This window comes from Ammodytes marinus, assembly GCF_949987685.1.
Source record: "Ammodytes marinus genome assembly, chromosome: 2".
In the NCBI taxonomy this organism is placed as follows: Eukaryota; Metazoa; Chordata; class Actinopteri; order Uranoscopiformes; family Ammodytidae; genus Ammodytes; species Ammodytes marinus.
In genome coordinates this window covers 29519198-29540406 of record NC_137231.1, presented here as the reverse complement: position 1 = coordinate 29540406, position 21209 = coordinate 29519198, and the positions used below count along the sequence as shown (strand labels likewise).

At 40.2% G+C, this 21209-nt stretch overlaps 1 protein-coding gene across 3 annotated transcripts in view; it reads left to right on the top strand.

Annotated features, from left to right (window-relative positions):
- The window catches only part of smarca2 (SWI/SNF related BAF chromatin remodeling complex subunit ATPase 2), a 64653-nt gene that overhangs the window by 11119 nt on the left and 32325 nt on the right, over positions 1-21209 (top strand). For all 3 annotated transcript variants that reach the window (XM_080045393.1, XM_080045394.1, XM_080045392.1), the window contains exons 10-20: positions 1918-2088; positions 3652-3702; positions 6014-6144; positions 6798-6852; positions 7478-7575; positions 8253-8403; positions 12535-12698; positions 15191-15257; positions 15380-15490; positions 17808-18050; positions 20465-20578. In XM_080045393.1, coding sequence (XP_079901519.1) covers positions 1918-2088; positions 3652-3702; positions 6014-6144; positions 6798-6852; positions 7478-7575; positions 8253-8403; positions 12535-12698; positions 15191-15257; positions 15380-15490; positions 17808-18050; positions 20465-20578 — 1356 coding nt within the window. The remainder of the gene's footprint in view (positions 1-1917; positions 2089-3651; positions 3703-6013; positions 6145-6797; positions 6853-7477; positions 7576-8252; positions 8404-12534; positions 12699-15190; positions 15258-15379; positions 15491-17807; positions 18051-20464; positions 20579-21209) is intronic.

The window sequence follows — 21209 nt, the reverse complement described above, 5'->3', positions numbered from 1 at the left end:
CTCTGCTTATAAACGTTAGGATGCACCGATCCACTATTTTTAGTTCCGATCCGATTCCGATATATGGGTTTTGGATATCGGCCGATACCGATATTGTCCGATACGATATCATATTTGTTATACATTTTTTTGTTGGTGGTGATGTTATGTGTAAGGCTAGGAAGGCTTAACCAATTCTAATTTAAAATAGCAAGAAATATACACAAATGCATATAGGTTTATTTTAAAGGCAGACTATGCAATATTTTAATGAAAATATCAATTATAGAGTCCCACAAAAATAATCCTTCTCAATGATCGCTTCTGCCCCACTAGAATATGTGGTGGTCTGTTTGTCTGAACAGTCTTCCTCTCTCTGGCTGTATTTTACTTAGTAGAATTTGTCACAGTGCAGAAGCCTCTCCACTTCCTTGAATTGGATTAGCTTTGGTTAGCTCACTGGCTAACAAACTGATATGTACTGTATGTCAAATTAGGTGTCCTCTCTCCCTCCACCGAACGTCGGTGCATGCTCGCACGGCTCGTTCGCTCTTTCATGGTAAAAAAAATAAATAAATATGTTTTTTTTAATATCGGAGCTGTCAGTCTGATATCCGATACGCAGATTTCGGCCATATTGGACCCGATACCAATACTGGATCAGATCGGCCCCATCCCTAATAAACGTGTCAAACAAGCAACTTACCATCAGCAATCTGCCATCATTGTAACTGCAGTAGGTCAGAGGAATAGAGTTGTGTTGCCTTGCCCTGCGGCATCACGTTGCGCTCCCTGTGTGAAGTGACGGGCAGAGGAGCGCGATTCAGATTTTTTTCAACCACTGCGTCAAAAAAAATAAACAGTTCTCATCTATTCCAACGGCTCCTACGAGAGCGCACTTGTACACCCGCTTGTTGAATCGCCTGACAGAACGCTGCGCCTCCTCTTAACCCTCGGCTCTCCATGGGGAACGCATTAGCTGGCGCCAAAAAACACCTCACGTGTGAAATGGCCTTAACAGTTTCATTTCCTCCAACCTTTCAAACCATGATTTAAACATAAAGTAGCCAAAATTAAAGGGGTATACTGTGTACTGTGTGTAGTGTTTTCACTAGTGATATTCCACTGTGTTGATGTAGTTTGTCCATAGTACAAAAGAATAGGAGGTGAAATGCATGAAACAGAAAAAAAAGTACCATTAGCCATTTTGTTTAAAAAAAGTAATGTTTTAATATATATCTTAAACATATATATTTACCATTTTGGTTATTTGGATAATTGTGTATAAAGGTGTCCAGCAGATGGCGGTGTTGTCTGCATATTTGTGCAGTTCCCAATTCATAACAGAACAATGTTTATTTTGATGATATTATGTTATTTTTGAAACAAGGAAGAAGCTCTTGAACAAGTCACAATTGCCCTCCGGCTCTCTGCTGTACCTTTGAAGAATATTTCCATTAATGGGTTGATTTCACACACACACACACACACACACACACACACACACACACACACACACACACACACACACACACACACACACACACACACACACACACACACACACACTTGTATTCCCTCTCATTTCGTGGACTTTAGTCTGTCGGCTTTTTGCCATTTATATCACCCACTTTAAGGCAGTGGTTGTTATTTTTGATATCTTATTATCTTAGCGCTATTTATGCATATCACTTTTATAGTATTAACATTTTGTATAATGTATTGATTTATTTACTCCACATCTAAGGACCTTGGTGTATTTGTTTGATCTTCTTGTGACATTTGTTCTATGTACATGACAACCTGCTGCTCAAAACCAATAGTCTCTAGTGGAATTAAGAAAGTTGTATGAATTGAATTGAATTGAATTGAATTGAATTGAATTGAATTGAATTGAGACCATAAACTTCCTGTCACTAACCCCCATCCCCCACGCAGGCTGAAGATGAGGAGGGCTACCGAAAGCTTATCGACCAGAAGAAAGACAAGCGTCTGGCCTACCTGCTGCAGCAGACGGATGAATACGTGGCCAACCTCACCACGCTGGTGTACGAACACAAAGCCGCCCAGGCCGCCAAGGACAAGAAGAAGAAGAAGAAGAAAAAGAAGGTAGGGACTGAAATGTTGGTGGTGGTCAAGTGAGGATTCCTATTGCACCAGTATCTGAAAAACACTGTTCTGAAAAACTGTTGCTCCACAATTGCATTTAATTGCTGCGATCGATTTCCCATTGAGTCAAAAACAAACTTGAAAATGGCAAAATCAACAATGTGTTTTAGTCTGTTTCTCAATACTTGTGTGGTGTAAAAGATGTGACCAAAATAGGCCACATTTATATTTTTCAATTTTTTTTAAATAGGCGCATGACCTAAGCAGAACATTACTTTAAATTAAATTAAATTAAAGATTTTGGTCAAAATACAGTCAAACACATTATATGCGTAGTCATTCAGTGTTGCTGTGGTATAGTATATTAATACATTACGTTAATCCAATCTTCCGTTAGAGCATCGACCACATTTATACTGTGACATGAACTATAATGCAATCATCATAATCACCTTATTCTCATGGTCCATTATTTTGTAAATTTCAAGTGTCTTCCAGAATGACGGCATGATTACATAGCCTTTCTTGTGGTTTAAAGCATTAAGAGGGTCTCAGGCTCATTGACATCTTTTCCGCATCATTTCACAGCTTCTTGTCAGAGAGGCTTGAATTAATCAATGAGCCCATCGTGCGCCCAAAACCTGCACACACTCTACTGTCTGAGATCCCTGGCACTGATGTTAGCTGTTTAATAGTGTGACTGTGACCATCACCTCAGTTGAGCATGTGTGAGGATGATTCTGGGAATCGCGCCTAAACTGTAATGATTTCGGAAGCAATATGGAAGCTAAATGCCAAGTACCTTATATAATCTCCTCTTCCTTTGTGAAGCATTTGCTTTAAGGCCAAGTTACTTTGCCCTTTAAAGGTGGAGTCAGCGATTCTGGAGAACGCTTGTTTTCAAAATCAAGAGAATACAGCTCCGGAAAAATTAAGAGACCAGTCTGGATTTTTCTTAAATCTTCATCTCTACATAACTTATTGAAAATGCTCTTAATGACAAAAAATGTATTGGAATTTGGTGGAAATGTTGTCACTAGTTTATATTCCAAAACCGAAATGTTCATTCTACTCAAACATATGCCTATAAATAGTAAAACGAGAGACACCGAACATTTGGGGTGGTCTCTTAATTTTTTCCAGAGCTGTATATCCTTGCGATCTGCTTGCTGTCTGTACTGTGAACAAAACACCTTGTTGGGGTACACAGCCTAGGCTCTGTATACTGGTCTGTAAAAAAAAGCATATGTTAACAAAGGGGGCACACACCCTAGCTAGCAACATACACATTTTACAGTGCCTAGGCTGTGTATTAACACTGGATTTTTTGTATTCAGCGCAAACACAGTACGGATAGGTGGCAGAAGAAGCGTTTTCTCCAGAATCACTGACTCTACCTTTTGAATGGAGTAAACTATTCAAATCAAGCCAAACCTTTATAGAGCCACCATTACTGATGTATTACTGTAATGATGGTTTTACCTTTGCTGAAAACATATCCCGCTGTTATATAGAATAACACCATTTGAGTCGTCTGAAATGATTGATGTGTTTGTTGTGTAGACAGTGGATGGAGACGGCGAAGGCACCAGCGCAATTGGACCTGATGGAGAGGTGAGCTGCAGTGATTTATGTTGTTATATTTCTCTTTTAGCCTTTTCACCATTTTGATCATTTTAACATTATTTACTAGTTGTGCAGCTGTCTGTTTATATGGACTGTAATCCACATGTAAGAAATGAAAAATGTGACGATTTTTTTTTTCTTTTTAAGATTATTTTTTTGGCATTTTTTCAAGCTTTATTAGACAGTACAGAGTTGAAATGGGGAGACAGAGAGAGAGGGGGGGATGACATGCAGTAAAGGTCCACAGGTCGGATTTGAACCCGCGACCACTGCAACGAAGGCCAGTGCCAATATGGTATGCGCTCTATCCACCACGCCCCAAAAAAAATATATGACAATTTGAAAGGGGTTACTCGTAATGATGAAACCCACAGAGAATAATCACCCAATCAGCTTTATATACATTTTCAGCTTATTGTTAAGCCGTTAAGTCCGTATCTTTACTGTTAGGGGTTTACTTCTGCTGCTACTCACACGGCAGTTGGTTTCTCAGCCACAGCAGGAAGTTGTTTACAGCAAAAAAAGCTAAAAGAAAATCACTTGCACAGCTCACTCTGGCAACACTACAGGAGCCAGCAGTTAGACACAGTCAGAGTCTGGCTGGTGAACATAGTGGAGCATTTAGTAGTCCTGTCCAGTAGCTGTCCACACACAGATCAAACAGAGTGAATATTGGACATTCAACAGGTGGCCACAGACACACAACTGCAAAACAAACTATGAAGTTTCTCCATAACTTCTGGATGTGTAAATAGAGGTGAAACTTGAAACATTTGAATATCGTGCAAAAGTTATTTTTTTTTCAGTAATTCAACTTAAACGGTGAAAATAATATATTATATAGACTCATTACATGCAAAGTGAGATATTTCAAAAAATCACAATACATGTTCAATATACATATAGCCCAACCATTTCCCACAAAACAAACCATAAGGAACATAATATTTCTTCAGAAACATCATCCTACAATAAGCAAATCATGTTATAGTGATATCTATTGCTTTGCTGGTTTTACTGATACACACTGCTGTGAGCACAAACATTTCACTTTACTTCAGCCTTCAAAATGTGCTCTGACAGAAATGAAAAAAACATATCTGAATATGGAATCAAAAGAGACATTTATTATCCTGTCAGTGGCAGACTGCGCCCCGTGTGTGTGAGGACAACTGAGCCAAAATCGAACCTCATAAAACATAAAACAAATGTCATCTCCAATGTTCGTTTTTCTCTTTATTGTCTCACTTCATCTGACATTTAAAATCATTACTCATTGTAATTGTTAATACAGCCCTTCTCACAGCACAGCTTATGTTATTAACTTGTTTTTATTACATTTTTTTTGGTCAGACTGGTGTAGCGATCGTTAAATAATGACTTTATTTGCGGCGCAGCAGCTTTCTATTGCCTGCTAGCCTAAGTTAAGGCTAAGGCATACGTTTTTTTAAATGAGTTTCGGACAAACTTTTATATACATTCACAAATAAATTGAATTCTGGATTGTGGATATATGTGAGCTGATTCGGGTAAAGTATGCCCAGGAAGTCAAGATAGCCAAGCTTATCAGCAAGAGCCTGGGCTGAAGCTGAAGTAATGAGATTTTTAACCAAATATGAAGATGGAAGGATTTTTTTCTATTAAAAAACGCTTAAATCATAAACGTTTGCCTCAATTGGACCAACATGAGTGAGTTCAATTTCCACACATTTCTTCTTTGTCAATCAAAATCAATCAACGAATCAAAATGTTTTTTATATAGCAGCTCCCATACAAGTCACCTGTATTTCTGTCTAACCCTAACCCTATAGCAGCTCCCATACAAGTCACATGTATTTCAAAGTGCTTTAAGTTGATTGCAATATAGGAAGAAAAAATGGATGTGGAGACCAATGCACGGTCAGCGATCAAATATGAGTAAACTACTTAAAATGATAAATTGATACTAAAGGGCCAATAAAAGCACAAACGAAGACAGTGATATGATAATGGTATAATGATAAAAATACCAAAAATAAAAACATTTTTGAATTTTGAAACGTTATATAAAAACAAATGATAAGGCAAGGGAAGGCAAGTTTATTTATATAGCACAATTCAGACACAAGGCCATTCAAAGTGCTTTACAGGGGCATGATTAAAATACATAATACACATTAGAAAGGCGAATGAATAGAAATCAAACAATTAAAAGCTAATGAATAGAAATAGAACATTTAAATGAATGAAAGTGTGGTTAGTGTATAATACAATGTTATATTGAAACAAACAATAAAATAGTTGTTTTTTCATCCTGTAGCCCTTGGATGAGAGCAGCCAGATGAGTGAGCTGCCAGTCAAAGTGATTCAGACGGAAACCGGGAAAGTTCTTCAGGGAACGGAGGCTCCTAAATCCAGCCAACTGGAGGCCTGGCTGGAGATGAACCCTGGGTGAGGAGGAGGAGATACTTCACATTATATTACATTACATTAAATTACTTTACATTACATTACATTACATTACATGTCATTTAGCAGACACTTTTATCCAAAGCGACTTGCAACTGGAGCACACATTAATACACCGATAGCAGCAGCTACCACGCAGGGTGCAAGCTAACTATCGGGAGCAATTTAGGGTTCAGTGTCTTGCCCAAGGACACTTGGACATGTGGAGGGGAGGCGGGGGATCGAACCACCAACCCTGTAGTTGTGGGTCGACCACCCTACCAACTGAGCTTCATCCCCCCTGTGTGGAATTGTTATTAACCTCCTACATTGCCTATGACATTAAAGTGCTGATATTTCTATATTTCTGCCTTTGTGGTTTATCATTGAATTGCCAGAGGTTCTTCATGTGGCATTTTTCTTCAAATAAAGCACTTAATATGCCCTTTTGTTTTGTGCCGAAGCCAGAATAAAATGGTATTTTTAGAAGGGAAAGGGGGGGACTGGAGCACACGGATTCATTTGCAACCTTTTAATATTGTTAAAAGACCAAATGTTTTGCCAAATCAGAGTCATAATGCCTGTTAATTCTGCTGAAAATGTATGTCATTTTCTAACTGAACTGTCTTTTCCCTTTGTTTTCCCTTTTAAACCAGGTATGAGGTCGCCCCGCGGTCTGACAGCGAGAGCAGCTCAGAATATGAGGATGAGGTTAGTGACTTTCTCCTTAATGAACTACCATAGTCCTGAAATGTGTAGTAGTTTTTCTATCAAGCAATTCTTTAAATCATGCTAAATGTTATTCAATGGGACTCAGGCCACATGTGTATACCTGTCCCTGCTGTGTCTGCACAGTGTTAATACACAGCATAGGCTCTGTAAATGGGAATGTTGCTACTAGCTACGGTGGGCCCCCTTTGTTTACATACCCTCCGTTTACATACCAGTTTACAGAGCCTAGGCTGTGTATTGACACCAGGTTTTTTTTTCAGTACACACAAAATAAGGACAGGTAGCGGATTGTGAGGAGATATTGACTGATTTTGACACAAAAGTGATGGACAACCAGCATTCTCCAGAATTGCTGACTACACATTTTTTTTTCACAATATATTTATTGAAGTGTTTCCCTTTTTTCACAACACACACAAACAAACAAACACCTGCAGCATCACAACATACAAAACAGAAAAGAAAAAAAATTAAAAAAGGCAAATCTATCTCATGTTCTCATCCGTCATAAAAGTGCAGACTACACCTTTAATATACAGTATGTTGTTTTTGATGATATTGTATACTTCTATGATCAGTGTTTGCTGTGTTACTAACTCTACAGGACGAGGAGGAGGGAGCCAAGCCGGAGATGGAGGAGAATAAGATTATCGAACCCAGCGGAGAGAAGCCGTATTCGGCGGTTGAAGAGCACATCATCGAGTATTGTATTACTTTTCATTATGACACTTTTAAATCTCACTTTTACTTGGCCGGGCACTGCTTTCTTTTCATCCAGGATTTGCATCAGTAAGAAACAAACACAAACAATACCAAATACCAATTCTTGGCATACTGAAAGTGTAGTTAACCAATCAATATCCTTTATTGAACCAGGTTAAAATTCATTGAGATTAAATTAATTGAGATTAAACTTTTTTTTTTACAAGCATGACCTGGCCAAAGTGTTCTTTGTTAGAGTATTTTACTTTGGTGTTGTCTAACAAGATATTAAACAGTAAAAGTTAAAAGCCGCTAGAATTAACAGAAACCGGAAGGTCCTCATAGCCACTCTAAATAAATGAACACATAAATAAATAAATATATCTTCATAAAACCTTACTGACCTTACCATACAGATTCTCGACTTGTCCTTAGAGAGAGACTCTTAGAGACATTACATTACATTGCATTTTATTTAGCTGACGCTTTTATCCAAAGCGACTTCCATTAAGTGCATTCAACCTTGAAAGTACTATAGCTTCAAATAAACCAAACTACAAAGTGCCACATGTAAGTGCTACATTGAGATGTATCAAGCGCATTTTTTTATTTATTTAAATTTTTTGTTTAGTCTGGGTTTTCCAATAACTTTGGTTTTTGGTCACTCACACATTCAGGTCAGTCAAGCAGGACGTGGATGATGAGTACATTGCTTCTACTGGAGAGACCAGCAGCTTGGCCTCTTACTACGGCGTGGCCCACGCTGTCATCGAGAGGGTGGAGAAGCAGTCCACACTGCTGATCAACGGCATGCTCAAACATTACCAGGTACACACAGACAAACAAACAGACAGACAGACAGACACACACACACACACACACCCACCCACACACACACACACACACACACACACACACACACACACACACACACACACACACACAAACACACACACTTGTATTCCCTCACATTTTGTGGACTTTATTCTGTCGGCTGTTTGCCATTTTTATCACCCACTTTAAAGCAGTGGTTGTTATTTAACTTTTTTTTTTCATCCATAATGTTTTTTTCAATCAGTTTTAACATGAATCTTTATCAGCTTTGCGCCGAGCAATCTCTTTTTTACTAGTTATTTCTTCCTGTCTTTGATTTTCAAAAAACGTGACTGATTACTTTCAAAAAACATATTTTGGAGCCTTGTATCAAATCTAAAATGACAACTTCTTCTTTAACTAATACCTAGGTGGGTTTTTGAAAAGGACAATTGTCACATTACAGTAATCAAACATCCAGCGTTAATTTATTATGATAGTTGTCAGCAACATTAAACAAGTTGAATTTTAAGAGGATGAGAGAACATACACAGAGCCACTGATATTTTCCTTGTGAACCTCTAGCCATTTTACACTATCTATTTATACCATGCTAGATTGTGCCACAATGTCAAACTTTTTTCAAAGGTTTAAGAAATCCCACAATATTCTTCTAGTCAAATTAGCTTTGACTTTAGCAGCAGGAATTCACAGTTTTCTGAACACTAGGATAGTCTGGTCTGCAGTTAGCAGCACCCCCCTAACGCTTCTTTGACAGCTTGTCTTGGTCCTGGCTGCCACCACTAGACAAGGCCTGATCTGTTTTGATTTGCCTTGTGGAGTATTTTTGAACTTGCTCATCATGGGGCTGTCTGGCACTTTTTCTGTGAATAATTTTTAATGATATGGTTTCAGAAAAAAGGTTCCTTGTCCCTAACCCTCATTCACACTATATAGTCTGGAGGATATAAGGTTATTACCAGAGAATGGCTTTTTTTTTTACTTAGGTTTGACGGTGCAGCACATTTTAATGGTAGCGATAGTGTGAAGACAACCGAATGCTCAACCATCTTAAAGACCTACTTCACCGGTGGGAATATGAAGGTGTATTGAACTCTGAGATCCTATGTAGTATGAATGTGCCAACATTTTAGAAATCAGTTCATTCTAGCCTGAGAAAAGGCAGACAGAGTGTTTTAAGGTCTCACTGTCTAACCCTACCTTTTCCCATGCGTGACATCACACATGGTAAAATGTAGGGTTAGGATTAGCAGGACAGCTGGGCCAAGGGAAGACTGAGGGAAGAAAATCCTCATTCATTATATTATAATAGCAATTTTATAATGATAGAACGCCGGTTCCGTATGGGTGAAGTATTCCTTTAATCAAGTTAAAAGATGGCTCTCTACTCGTAAAGATGCCATTCCATTGTGTGACTGTAGCACTTGTACGTGAGGAATGTTTAGGAATAATAATAATAATATCATGACACTATGATCTTGTCTCTTAAGTGGGGACGGCAGTGAAATCGAGAATATATCTCAAGAGATAGGGAACTGGCAATTGGTTTCTGCTTACTATTTTCTTCCCTCCAATTCTTGCTGTCCAAGCCCTCTTGATGTACGTCAGGCTTTTAAAATGAGATATGGTGACAGCTCCTTGGAGGAAACTGGAGAGGTTTCATCTCTACAATAATTGGTTGTTGTGCCACCAGCGGTAGGTGTCACAAAACTAAATTGTCAAAGAGTATTTTGCAGAAGCTACAACATTTATACCGACAATTTCTCAGTGTATTATAACTTTGACCCTCTTCCATTTTTATTTTCTGTGGATTTGGCCCTCCTGGCATTTCGTTCACTTAAACGCGGTTGGTAATTGGTTCCCGGGAACCCGGTTTTAGCTTGCCAATGTCTGCGTGCCCTTTCCGGCGCTCTCCTCGCTGTCTCTTCCAGTTTGTTTTCCCCTAGGCCACAGGCGAGCTACACAGTTTGGTTACAGAGTTGATATTTTGCTACAGTGCCTGAAACACTTGGAATTAAAATGAAAATGCCAAAGTGTAGATGAGATCAAAGTGCATTGGAAACACTCACTATGAAAAGCATTAAATTGACTTCTTCATTCGCATGTAAAAGCTTGTGATCTAATGTGTAGCCTTGCGGAGGAAACAGAGTAAAACGTTCACTTTTTAATTGTTTTCTCGTGGAGCTTTTAAGGTTGTGGGGATTTGAATATATTTCTTTTCCGGTTTCGATTGTCACGCCTGTACTTTGCCCCCCAAAAAAAGCATTTTTCACACAGAAAAAACTCCCTATCTTTGACATGCAGTGTTTTTTATTCCCTTGAACACTGCCCGAAACACTCTCTGTCCTGCACTGTTGGATACCTTTCTTGTCTTTTATGTGCCTGGATTAAAATACATTTTACATACAAAACAGTGTGAAGTAATCTTCACAGTAAATTCAATTTCCCTTCCAGCCATATACAGGTCCTTCTCATATAATTAGCATATTGTGATAAAGTTCAATATTTTCTGTAATGTACTGATAAACATTAGACTTTCATATATTTTAGATTCATTACACACAGCTGAAGTAGTTCAAGCCTTTTATTGTTTTAATATTGATGATTTTGGCAAAAAAGTAAAAAAAGAAAAAACAAAAATCCCTATCTCAAAAAATTAGCATATTTCATCCGACCAATAAAAGAAAAGTGTTTTTAATACAAAAAAGTCATTCTTCAAATAATTATGTTCAGTTATGCACTCAATACTTGGTCGGGAATCCTTTCGCAGAAATGACTGCTTCAATGCGGCGTGGCATGGAGGCAATCAGCCTGTGGCACTGCTGAGGTGTTATGGAGGCCCAGGATGCTTCGATAGCGGCCTTAAGCTCATCCACAGTGTTGGGTCTGGTGTCTCTCAACTTCCTCTTCCCAGTATCCCACAGATTCTCTATGGGGTTCAGGTCAGGAGAGTTGGCAGGCCAATTGAGCACAGTAATACCATGGTCAGTAAACCATTTACCAGTGGTGTTGGCACTGTGAGCAGGTGCCAGGTCTTGAAATCTTCATCTCCATAAAGCTTTTCAGCAGATGGAAGCATGAAGTGCTCCAAAATCTCCTGATAGCTAGCTGCATTGACCCTGCCTTTGATAAAACACAGTGGACCAACACCAGCAGCTGACATGGCACCCCAGACCATCACTGACTGTGGGTACTTGACACTGGACTTCAGGCATTTTGGCATTTCCTTCTCCCCAGTCTTCCTCCAGACTCTGGCACCTTGATTTCCGAATGACATGCAAAATTTGCTTTCATCCGAAAAAAGTACTTTGGACCACTGAGCAACAGTCCAGTGCTGCTTCTCTGTAGCCCAGGTCAGGCGCTTCTGCCGCTGTTTCTGGTTCAAAAGTGGCTTGACCTGGGGAATGCGGCACCTGTAGCCCATTTCCTGCACACGCCTGTGCACGGTGGCTCTGGATGTTTCTACTCCAGACTTAGTCCACTGCTTCCGCAGGTCCCCCAAGGTCTGGAATCGGCCCTTCTCCACAATCCTCCTTATGGTCCGGTCACCTCTTCTGGTTGTGCAGCGTTTTCTGCCACACTTTTTCCTTCCCACAGACTTCCCACTGAGGTGCCTTGATACAGCACTCTGGGAACAGCCTATTCGCTCAGAAATTTCTTTCTGTGTCTTACCCTCTTGCTTGAGGGTGTCAATGATGGCCTTCTGGACAGCAGTCAGGTCGGCAGTCTTACCCATGATTGCGGTTTTGAGTAATGAACCAGGCTGGGAGTTTTTAAAAGCCTCAGGAATCTTTTGCAGGTGTTTAGAGTTAATTAGTTGATTCAGATGATTAGGTTAAGAGCTTGTTTAGAGTACCTTTTCATGATATGCTAATTTTTTGAGATAGGAATTTGGGGTTTTCATGAGCTGTATGCCAAAATCATCAGTATTAAAACAACAAAAGACCTGAAATATTTCAGTTGGTGTGCAATGAATCTAAAATATATGAAAGTTCAATTATTATCATTACATTATGGAAAATAATCAACTTTATCACAATATGCTAATTATATGAGAAGGACCTGTATATATATATATATTCTTTAAATGCTTGTCTTTTTTTTCTTTTCCTGTGTTTGATCTAGGTCCAGGGCCTGGAATGGATGGTGTCCTTGTACAACAACAATCTGAACGGAATCCTAGCTGACGAAATGGGCCTGGGCAAAACCATCCAAACCATCGCCCTCATCACCTACTTGATGGAACACAAGAGAATCAACGGGCCCTTTCTCATCATCGTTCCTCTCTCGTCAGTACAGATACCCCCCCCCCCCCACACACACACACACACACCCCCGCTCTTATTATAGGGTTATGATGACAGCCTAAAATATGTACGCAGCAGTCAGCCAATCATTTCATATTGAATTTACACCAACCTCATCAGTTTTAATCACAAGATAGGCCTGTCATTTGAGAAGAGGGGGCGAGTCAGGAGTACCGTCTTTTTGATTGAGACACGGATCTACCTAAATTACAATTTAGCTTGATTGAATTTCAAGTGTCAGGTGTGCACACCCGTCTTCTGCCTACAGGGAAGCGATGTAAATGGCAAAGACAAACTGACAACGAAGCAGTGAAGTTACTAACCTGCTCAGACAGCCCCAAGCGAACAAAACAACAACAATACACTGTAGCTTCCCCTAGACTAAAGCTGGTCTAACGGGCACATTGTCAGGATTATTTTTCTCTGGCTGTCAGAATTCTTCTTCACACTGTCTGTTTTGAGCTGCACACCCTGACACTGGTAAAGCCCATTCTTGGCTACTTGACAGAGAGGATTTGGTCTGTGGTTTTTCAGAGGGAAATATATCCTTCTGTTGGAACCAGAATGGAAGTTGAACTGCTTCCACAAAACGTAAAGCTATAGTGTGTAACTTTTTTTCATATAAATCAATGTCTTTTACATTCAAGCCATCGCCAGACGAGTTTACACAAAGTTTATTAAGCCTATCAGCTCCATACAAATTATCTGTATTTCTCAATACAGCAGCGTTTACAAACTGCTGTCGTCCTAAAAACTTTGACATACAGCTGAAGATATTAAATCCAAGGTATTAAATCCATGCACGATCACCGAAGGCTTACCTTATGTAGATGCGTTAGTGTAGATGCGTTAGCAAAGATTTTCACGTCAGCAGGCGCTAGTGTCGTGACAACACTACATATTTCGTCCAAAGGTGCTCCTAGAATCAACAAAAACTCAAACTGGGGTCTCAAGCAGAAATAATTTGGGAATTGTTAGTTTAAAATGTGTAGTTCAGAGAAGTATTAGATCGCAATCCAGATTATTTGGCACCATCTTCTGCTGCTCATTTTAAAGGCATGAGATAGAAAAAAAAGATTGTTATCTCTTTATTGATTTAGCTTTGCAAAATGTCTGATTTCCCCCGCTGCTTTCACACCAGTAATCTCTTTAAAGATCTCATATTTTACTACTTTTCTGGTCTTAATTTCTTGTTAAAAACTGCTATAGAGCAACCTGACACGAATCAAATCACAAAAAACTATGTAGATTTTCGGGAAACGCTTCCTCTCATCTGGGCGATTCAGCATGCTCTGTCAACACTGCACTTCGGCCATCTCCGCCCCCCCCACCCCCTCCTGCAAACCCCACTCCGTTGTGATACGTTACCTTCCTTCCGGAAAACACTTTCAGCAGCGCGCGGGCAGATTTGAGAGCAGGAAGGTGGGGGCATGGCCGGAGCGCGCCACCAAGTTGCAGCATTACCATACATGGAAAATCCGGGAATGTGACGATGGCAGGAAATTTGAACCGATTTGAACAAGGGAATTCTCGACCGGCTACCCTAGTGTTTAGCGCTCTGCACATCCACCCCAGACGGTCAGCAGGGAATACGTCTAAATGCATGTACGTAATTATTTGACACGCTAGTATGGTTAAACATGACTATAAATCATTATAACAACGTTTATAGGTCATAAAAGTCAAAAAAGTATGATAAGTCCTCTTTAAAACATTCTAGCCTTCACTTTGACGCAGCAGGATGCCATGTTTTCAAGGTGGAACCAGGGTGCAGTTGTTTTTGGTGCTTTTAGTTTCATCACGTTTCCCCCAGAAACACTCACAACATGAGTTAATGCTCCTGGGATCTTCCTCTGCTTCTTTGAACTTAGCTGGTGAAAATCACCCACAGCGAAAATTAGACAAACATAGACATTTGAGAGGAAGTGTTTTGATTCCCGATTTCACATTTACCTCATTAGTATATTTTAATAGGTGCATTGAAACAAATTTATTTTTATTTTTTTATATATATAACCATTTTTGCATAATTAATTCGGTGTGCACTGCTTTTAATAGTCTAATAGCACAGCAGAGGCTTAAATTGAGCTCAGTGCCACTGTGTTAAATTTTGTTTTGAAATGAACAGTGAATTAAATAGGTGGAGGAAAGCCTTAATCTCTTACACTGATGGTGTGTGTGTGTGTGTGTGTCAGTGGGCAAAGAGATTGATCCGTGCGGGAGGCCTAGTTTTGAACAAAAACCTCTCTTAAGAAAAGTCTTTCATTGTGAGCAGCAAGCCATTTGTCCTCTTCAGAAAGTTATGGCACTGTGCCGCTGTGAGGGATTTTTCTCTCCTCTGATGTTTATCCAAACAATTATAATAGGAACTTTGATAATTTCAATGAATGCTCTGCCTCTTAGGGGTCCCTTAAAGTTGCTCTAAGGAACTTTTAAATATTTCGAAATAATTTTTTTCCCGTTTTTTCTTACAGGACTATGTCTAACTGGGTCTATGAATTTGACAAGTGGGCGCCCTCTGTGGTCAAAGTTGCTTACAAGGTAAAAAACAAAACAATAATAATAATATTTTTTCTTCTGATTTCCAATGAAGACTCTGATTGCCTTTTGTCTGACTTACCAAACAAACTTGTCTTATCTGTCTGTGTTCTCCCCCGTGGCAGGGCACCCCTGCTTTGCGCCGCGGGCTCGTACCTCAACTGCGCAGCGGGAAGTTCAACACCCTGCTGACCACCTATGAATACATCATCAAGGACAAGCAAATACTGGCCAAGGTGACAGGGATTCAAAGCTTTATCTTCTCTGTATAATTCACATCATTCACTTTCTCTTTTGACCTCGATGCCATTGTGTGCCCTTCACACACAGTGTCCCACCCCAACTAATCAGTAGTTAAAGGTGGAGTCAGCGATTCCTGAGAACGCTTGTTGTCAAAATCACCTTTTGTCTGTGAATATCTGCTTACGATCAGCGTCCTGTCCATACTTTATGTTTGCTGAAAAGCCTATTCTCTGTAAACAGGTATATAAACAAAGGGGGTCCACCGTTTAAAGTGCCTAGGCTGTGTATTAACATTGGCCTTTTCTTTGAGGGGCGCCCTTAGCTCAGTTGGTAGGGCGTCCCCCCCCGGCCGGGCCCAGCAGCAGACCCGGGTTCGATTCCAGCCCGCGGTCGATCTCTGCATGTCACTCCCCTCTCTGCCCCATTTCACCACTGTCTCTCTGCACTATCAATAAAGCATAAAAATGCCAAAAAATATCTAAAAAAAAAAAAACATTGGCCTTTTCTCCAGATTCACTGACTACACCTTTTAAATTATAGATGCTTGAGCATTCACCGGGCACAAATGGGATTATATGTGTTTGGTTTGGGTCTAAAACTCCAGGAGTGACTTCATCGAAGGCCTTTGTCTGATATTATGGTTCAGTGTGTAGAGAGTGTGCAGACAGTGGCAAACAGAAGCCTATGCTATAATTATCTGGGGACAACATAATTAATGGGTTTGCAGACAAGTGCTCGGATCGTTAGGCTCATACTGTAAAAGTCTAGCTTGACACAAGTACTGAACTTTAAAACATGGCAGCTCTTTCTTTGTTCCACTCTGAAGGAGCTGTAATTGATTTATCGACTTTTCATGGACACCGGGGAACAATGATCTGCAGTAGTCCATCGTACTTGCTATTACATTAATGCACAAGTCTTATGTTTGTTGTGCTGTTTTGATGTTAGCTGTATTTCCTTGTATTTGGCTGGGAAGCTACGGTAAATTTAGAATAATTTTAAACATAGTGGTGTTGTGCGTCGCAACATCTACACACAAGACATTAAGGGCCATCCATACTTCAGTGGCATATTTAATTTGTATTTATGTATAAAGGAAACAATGTATGTGTGGTACGAATTATGTGTAAGATTTAGACACCAAACGGGCATCTGACTGTGTAAAAGGAAATTAATTGGTTAACTGATCTAAAAGGCAAGTGATTATAAGGAATTGGAAACAGTATAGCACTATATATTACTATATTTCTGAAGATTGTTTTTCTGTTTTGTTCTTGTTGTATGGCGTTCGTTATCATTTCTGTTCAAGCTGCAGTGACTGTGATACATATTTGGAAGCAAAGAGTCGAAATAGTTCACAGAGTAAGCAAAGATTGTGTCTTTTTTATGTGATAAATATGAGAAACATGATGGTTTTTAAACATCAATTTAAAAACTTTGTACACTGAACAAACAGTTATTATAGCCGTATGAAACAAGACAAGGTGTAGGACATTTTATTTATTTTTTAATATTTTTTCGGGGGTGTTTTTACCGTTATTGGATAGCTTTAAGCATACGGTTGAAATTAGGAAAGAGAGAGAGGGGGAAGACATGCAGCAAACAGCTTGCGCCTGAGTTCATTTCATTCATTTCATTTTCCTTTATTTAACCTCGAAAGATCAATTGAGGGGTGACCCTCTTTTACAATGACGTCGAGTTTGTACATATACACAATATACAATGAGAATACATAACAAGTTTACACACACACACACACACACACAGACAACAACAATTTAAAACATTCAGATCAATTGAATGAGAGACATAATAGCCTAATTAAAACAGTTACAAGTGTAGAGGGGCTGATTCAAAATAATAATTTTAAATTGGTTAACAGTTATGAGTGTATTTATTTTAATTGTATGTTGTAGGCTGTTCCAGGAGTCAGGGGCACTATGGCTAAAAGCGGTTTTAGTTGAACTCGGGTCCCATGCGAAAAGGGCTTTTAGCCTTAATGTTATGCGCTCTACCAGTGAGGAAAATATCTTATTTGTATGCAGTGGTGTTACCAAAAGCTCCAATTAATTTTTGTTTTTAAAGATAGTTTTTTGGCATTTTCAAACTTTATTAGATAGTACAGAGTTGAAATGGGGAGACAGAGAGAGAGGGGGGATTGCATGCATTAAAGGTCCACGGGTCGGATTTGAACCCGTGACCACTGCAATGAAAAGCCGGGGCCAATATGGTACGCGCTCTATCCACTACGCCACTGGAGCACCCCAAAGGTTCCAATTCCAATTCTAAGTCCTTTTTTCCACCTTACAGATTCGTTGGAAGTACATGATAGTGGACGAGGGTCACCGCATGAAGAACCACCACTGTAAGCTGACCCAGGTGTTGAACACACACTACGTGGCCCCGCGGCGGCTCCTCCTCACCGGGACGCCGCTGCAGAACAAACTGCCCGAGCTGTGGGCGCTGCTCAACTTCCTCCTGCCCACCATCTTCAAGAGCTGCAGCACCTTCGAGCAGTGGTTCAACGCCCCCTTCGCCATGACAGGAGAGAGGGTTAGTATTACAAGGAAATAGCCTGGGGTCATAGGCTTTTTTAAGTGCTTTTTATTTTTATTTCTTTTTTCTCCCCCAGTTTGTTATGTTTTTTTATTGATGTGTAGTGTAGTATGGGAGGAACAAAGCATTCAAGGCTTTGCTTGTGAACATTGGTGAACATATTTCCTAAAAACTTAACCCTCCACAATCAGCTTGCAGCAATTAAAATGGTCTTCTGATCACATGTCAGTAAGCATCAGTGCGGTTGTATTCAGTGGAGTCCAAAAACTTTGAACAAAAAACAAAACAAAAACAACTTCTAAATGGGAGAAGGTATACACCCTAACTTTTTTTTGCATTTTCAAGCTTTATTAGGTAGTACAGAGTTGTAATGGGGAGACAGACAGAGAGGGAGAGAGAGAGAGAGAGAGAGAGAGAGAGAGAGAGGGGGGATGACATGCGCTAAAGGTCCACGGGTCGTACTTGAACCTGCGACCACTGCAACGAAGGCCAGAGCCAATATGGTATGCGCTCTATCCACTACGCCACCGGAGAACCTCACACCATAACTTTTAAAGTGTTGTTGAGATAAGTTGAAGATCCATATAGTAGGGCCCATTTCTTTGCTGGGTACATCCCCTGAAAGCTACTAAATCTCTTCAAATGTTTACCCTGGAGAACTTTGGGCTGCCTCGATAGTAATCACACCTGTCATTACTTCTAAAATGGAGGCATAAGTATAAGGTATATAACCTATTGAAAAAACACTCTATGTCCTCAGGAAAGTTAGAGCCATTGTCAGATACATGCTAGCATCCTTTATAGGACTTGAAGGGTGCTGCTGCGGAACAAAACTTTCCATTTTCTTAAAATTTTCGACTAGTTTGGAGTATTATCCCTTTGCTCACAGAAGGTCATGGTAGGTTTAGCCGTCCATCTTCAGTAACATTTTGCCTGCGGCTAAGGAAACCTTTAAACTGAAGTTCCTGCAAAGAAAAGCACAGGTGTACATTTTCGGGAGGGATGGAGGGGATATGTCTTCCAAAAAAAATGTATGAAAGGCAAAAGGCAAAAACAAAATGTGAAATGTTTTGAATGTGCAAAAAGTTTTTTAACAATCCAGGAGAATAAATATGTCCTTCCCCTATGTTGAAAAAGAAACCTATACCCAAAAAAGTTAAAGAAATACTCATTTTTCCAAACCAAATAACAACTCATTGAAAAAAAAGAACCCAAAGTATTTGCTTCAACACGTTTATTCACATTAACATTCAACTTGCCAGTTCAATTGAGTTTGCAAATTAGTTTCAGACTGAGCTCTAATTAGCGGGTCACTTTACAAGTATAATACAAATAGAAATGAATTGGGAGGCAGACAAAAAATAATAAAAAGTTAATAATGGTCAAAAACTTACAATACATTTTAACAAAAAGGCTCACCAGTGGCCACAATAACACAATGCCTAAAATTCAATACATATTCCGACGAGCAGGAGTATTCAGGTAGTCACACAACTTGTTAAGCTGTACAATATTATCTCCTGCTGTTGAGTAATGCATTACACAACATTCTGTGATATCGAGTTCAAGTTCAAACAACTTTATTGATCCCAAAGAGCTATTCCACAGCTATTCCATACAAACATTTACATGTAGAACAACAGACAGACACAGGAGCATGTCAGAGACAACACAAGAGGGCCGGGCAGGGAGTTGCCTATTTAGTGCAAGTTTAAGAACCATGATCAAATAAATGGGGCGACTGGCTCAGGTGGTAGAGCGGGTCGGCCAATTTGAATGGTTGGCGGTTCGATTCCCCGCCCTGCCACTTGTGTCATGGTTGTTGTGTCCTTGGGCAAGACACTTTACCCACTTTGCCTCGTGTGAATGTCGATAATTAGCCTGCTATCGATGTCTGAATGTGTGTGTGAATGGTAACGTGGGAATGGGAACCGGTCTCCCTTGTAAAAGAGTATACGGTCTCAATGGCACCTGTATAAATAAAATTTAAATTTAATAAGTAATGATTGGGGCGACTGTGGCTCAGGTGGTTAAGCGGGTTGGCCAATGATCCTAGGGTTGGCGGTTCGATCCCCGCCCGGCCACTTGTGTCATGGTCGTTGTGTCCCTGGGCAAGACACTTCACCCACCTTGCCTCGTGTGAATGTGTATGACTGCTGTATGTTTGAGGTGGTGGTCGGAGGGGCCGATGGCGCTGAATGGCAGCCTCGCTTCTGTCAGTCTGCCCCAGGGCAACTGTGGCTACTATCGTAGTTTACCACCACCGGTATGACTGTGTGTGAACGTATTGAACCTGGAACCCTGTAAAGCGCTTTGAGTACCAAAGAAAAGCGCTATATAAATCCAAGTTTAATAATAATAATAATAATAATAATAGTGATTTATTTAAATGTTCTTTCTGACTTTGTTAGGTGGATCTGAATGAGGAGGAGACCATCTTGATTATTCGGCGTTTGCACAAGGTGCTGCGTCCCTTCCTGCTCCGCAGACTGAAGAAGGAGGTGGAGTCTCAGCTGCCAGAGAAGGTGAGATTGGAGCTCAAAGGTTTCCATTTTGATTTGATGTATCACAATTTTTTTGTTTTAACATGGTTTACCCTACGCTGTTGTTTGACTGAACTGTTCTGGTTAAATTGCCATCTTCCAAGTAAATAATGGCAAAGGGGACTATGGCTCAATCCCAATTCACCCCTTTCGCCCTTCCCCTCCGAATTCATGTGAAGGGGTAGGGCTGTCCCAATTCTCTCTGGCAGCGGTAGGGCCAAGGGGTAAGGGTAGTGGTGAAAATGAGAAATGGGATTGGCCCTAATGCTGCGTCCACACCAAACGCGAAAATTTGCGTTGCTCCGCGACAACCGCGTGATAATCACCGCGGCACCTCACGCGAAAAATTCACGTGAGATGAATATTTTCAAGTCACGCGAATGAGCGGCGCGAATTTTGCGTGTTCCGCGCCAAACGCATCATTCGCGCCGCGCGAGAAGCATTCGTGTCTATTCGCGTCTGTGCATTGACTTTGTATGCAAAGTGACCGCCCCTTCCGCCCCAAACGCGTTTGGTGTGGATGCAGCATAAGCCTTGCCATTAACAAAAATAGTTCCCAATGGTATAGTTCCTGGGGCCTTAAAGAGGACCTATGATACTTTTCGACTTTTAT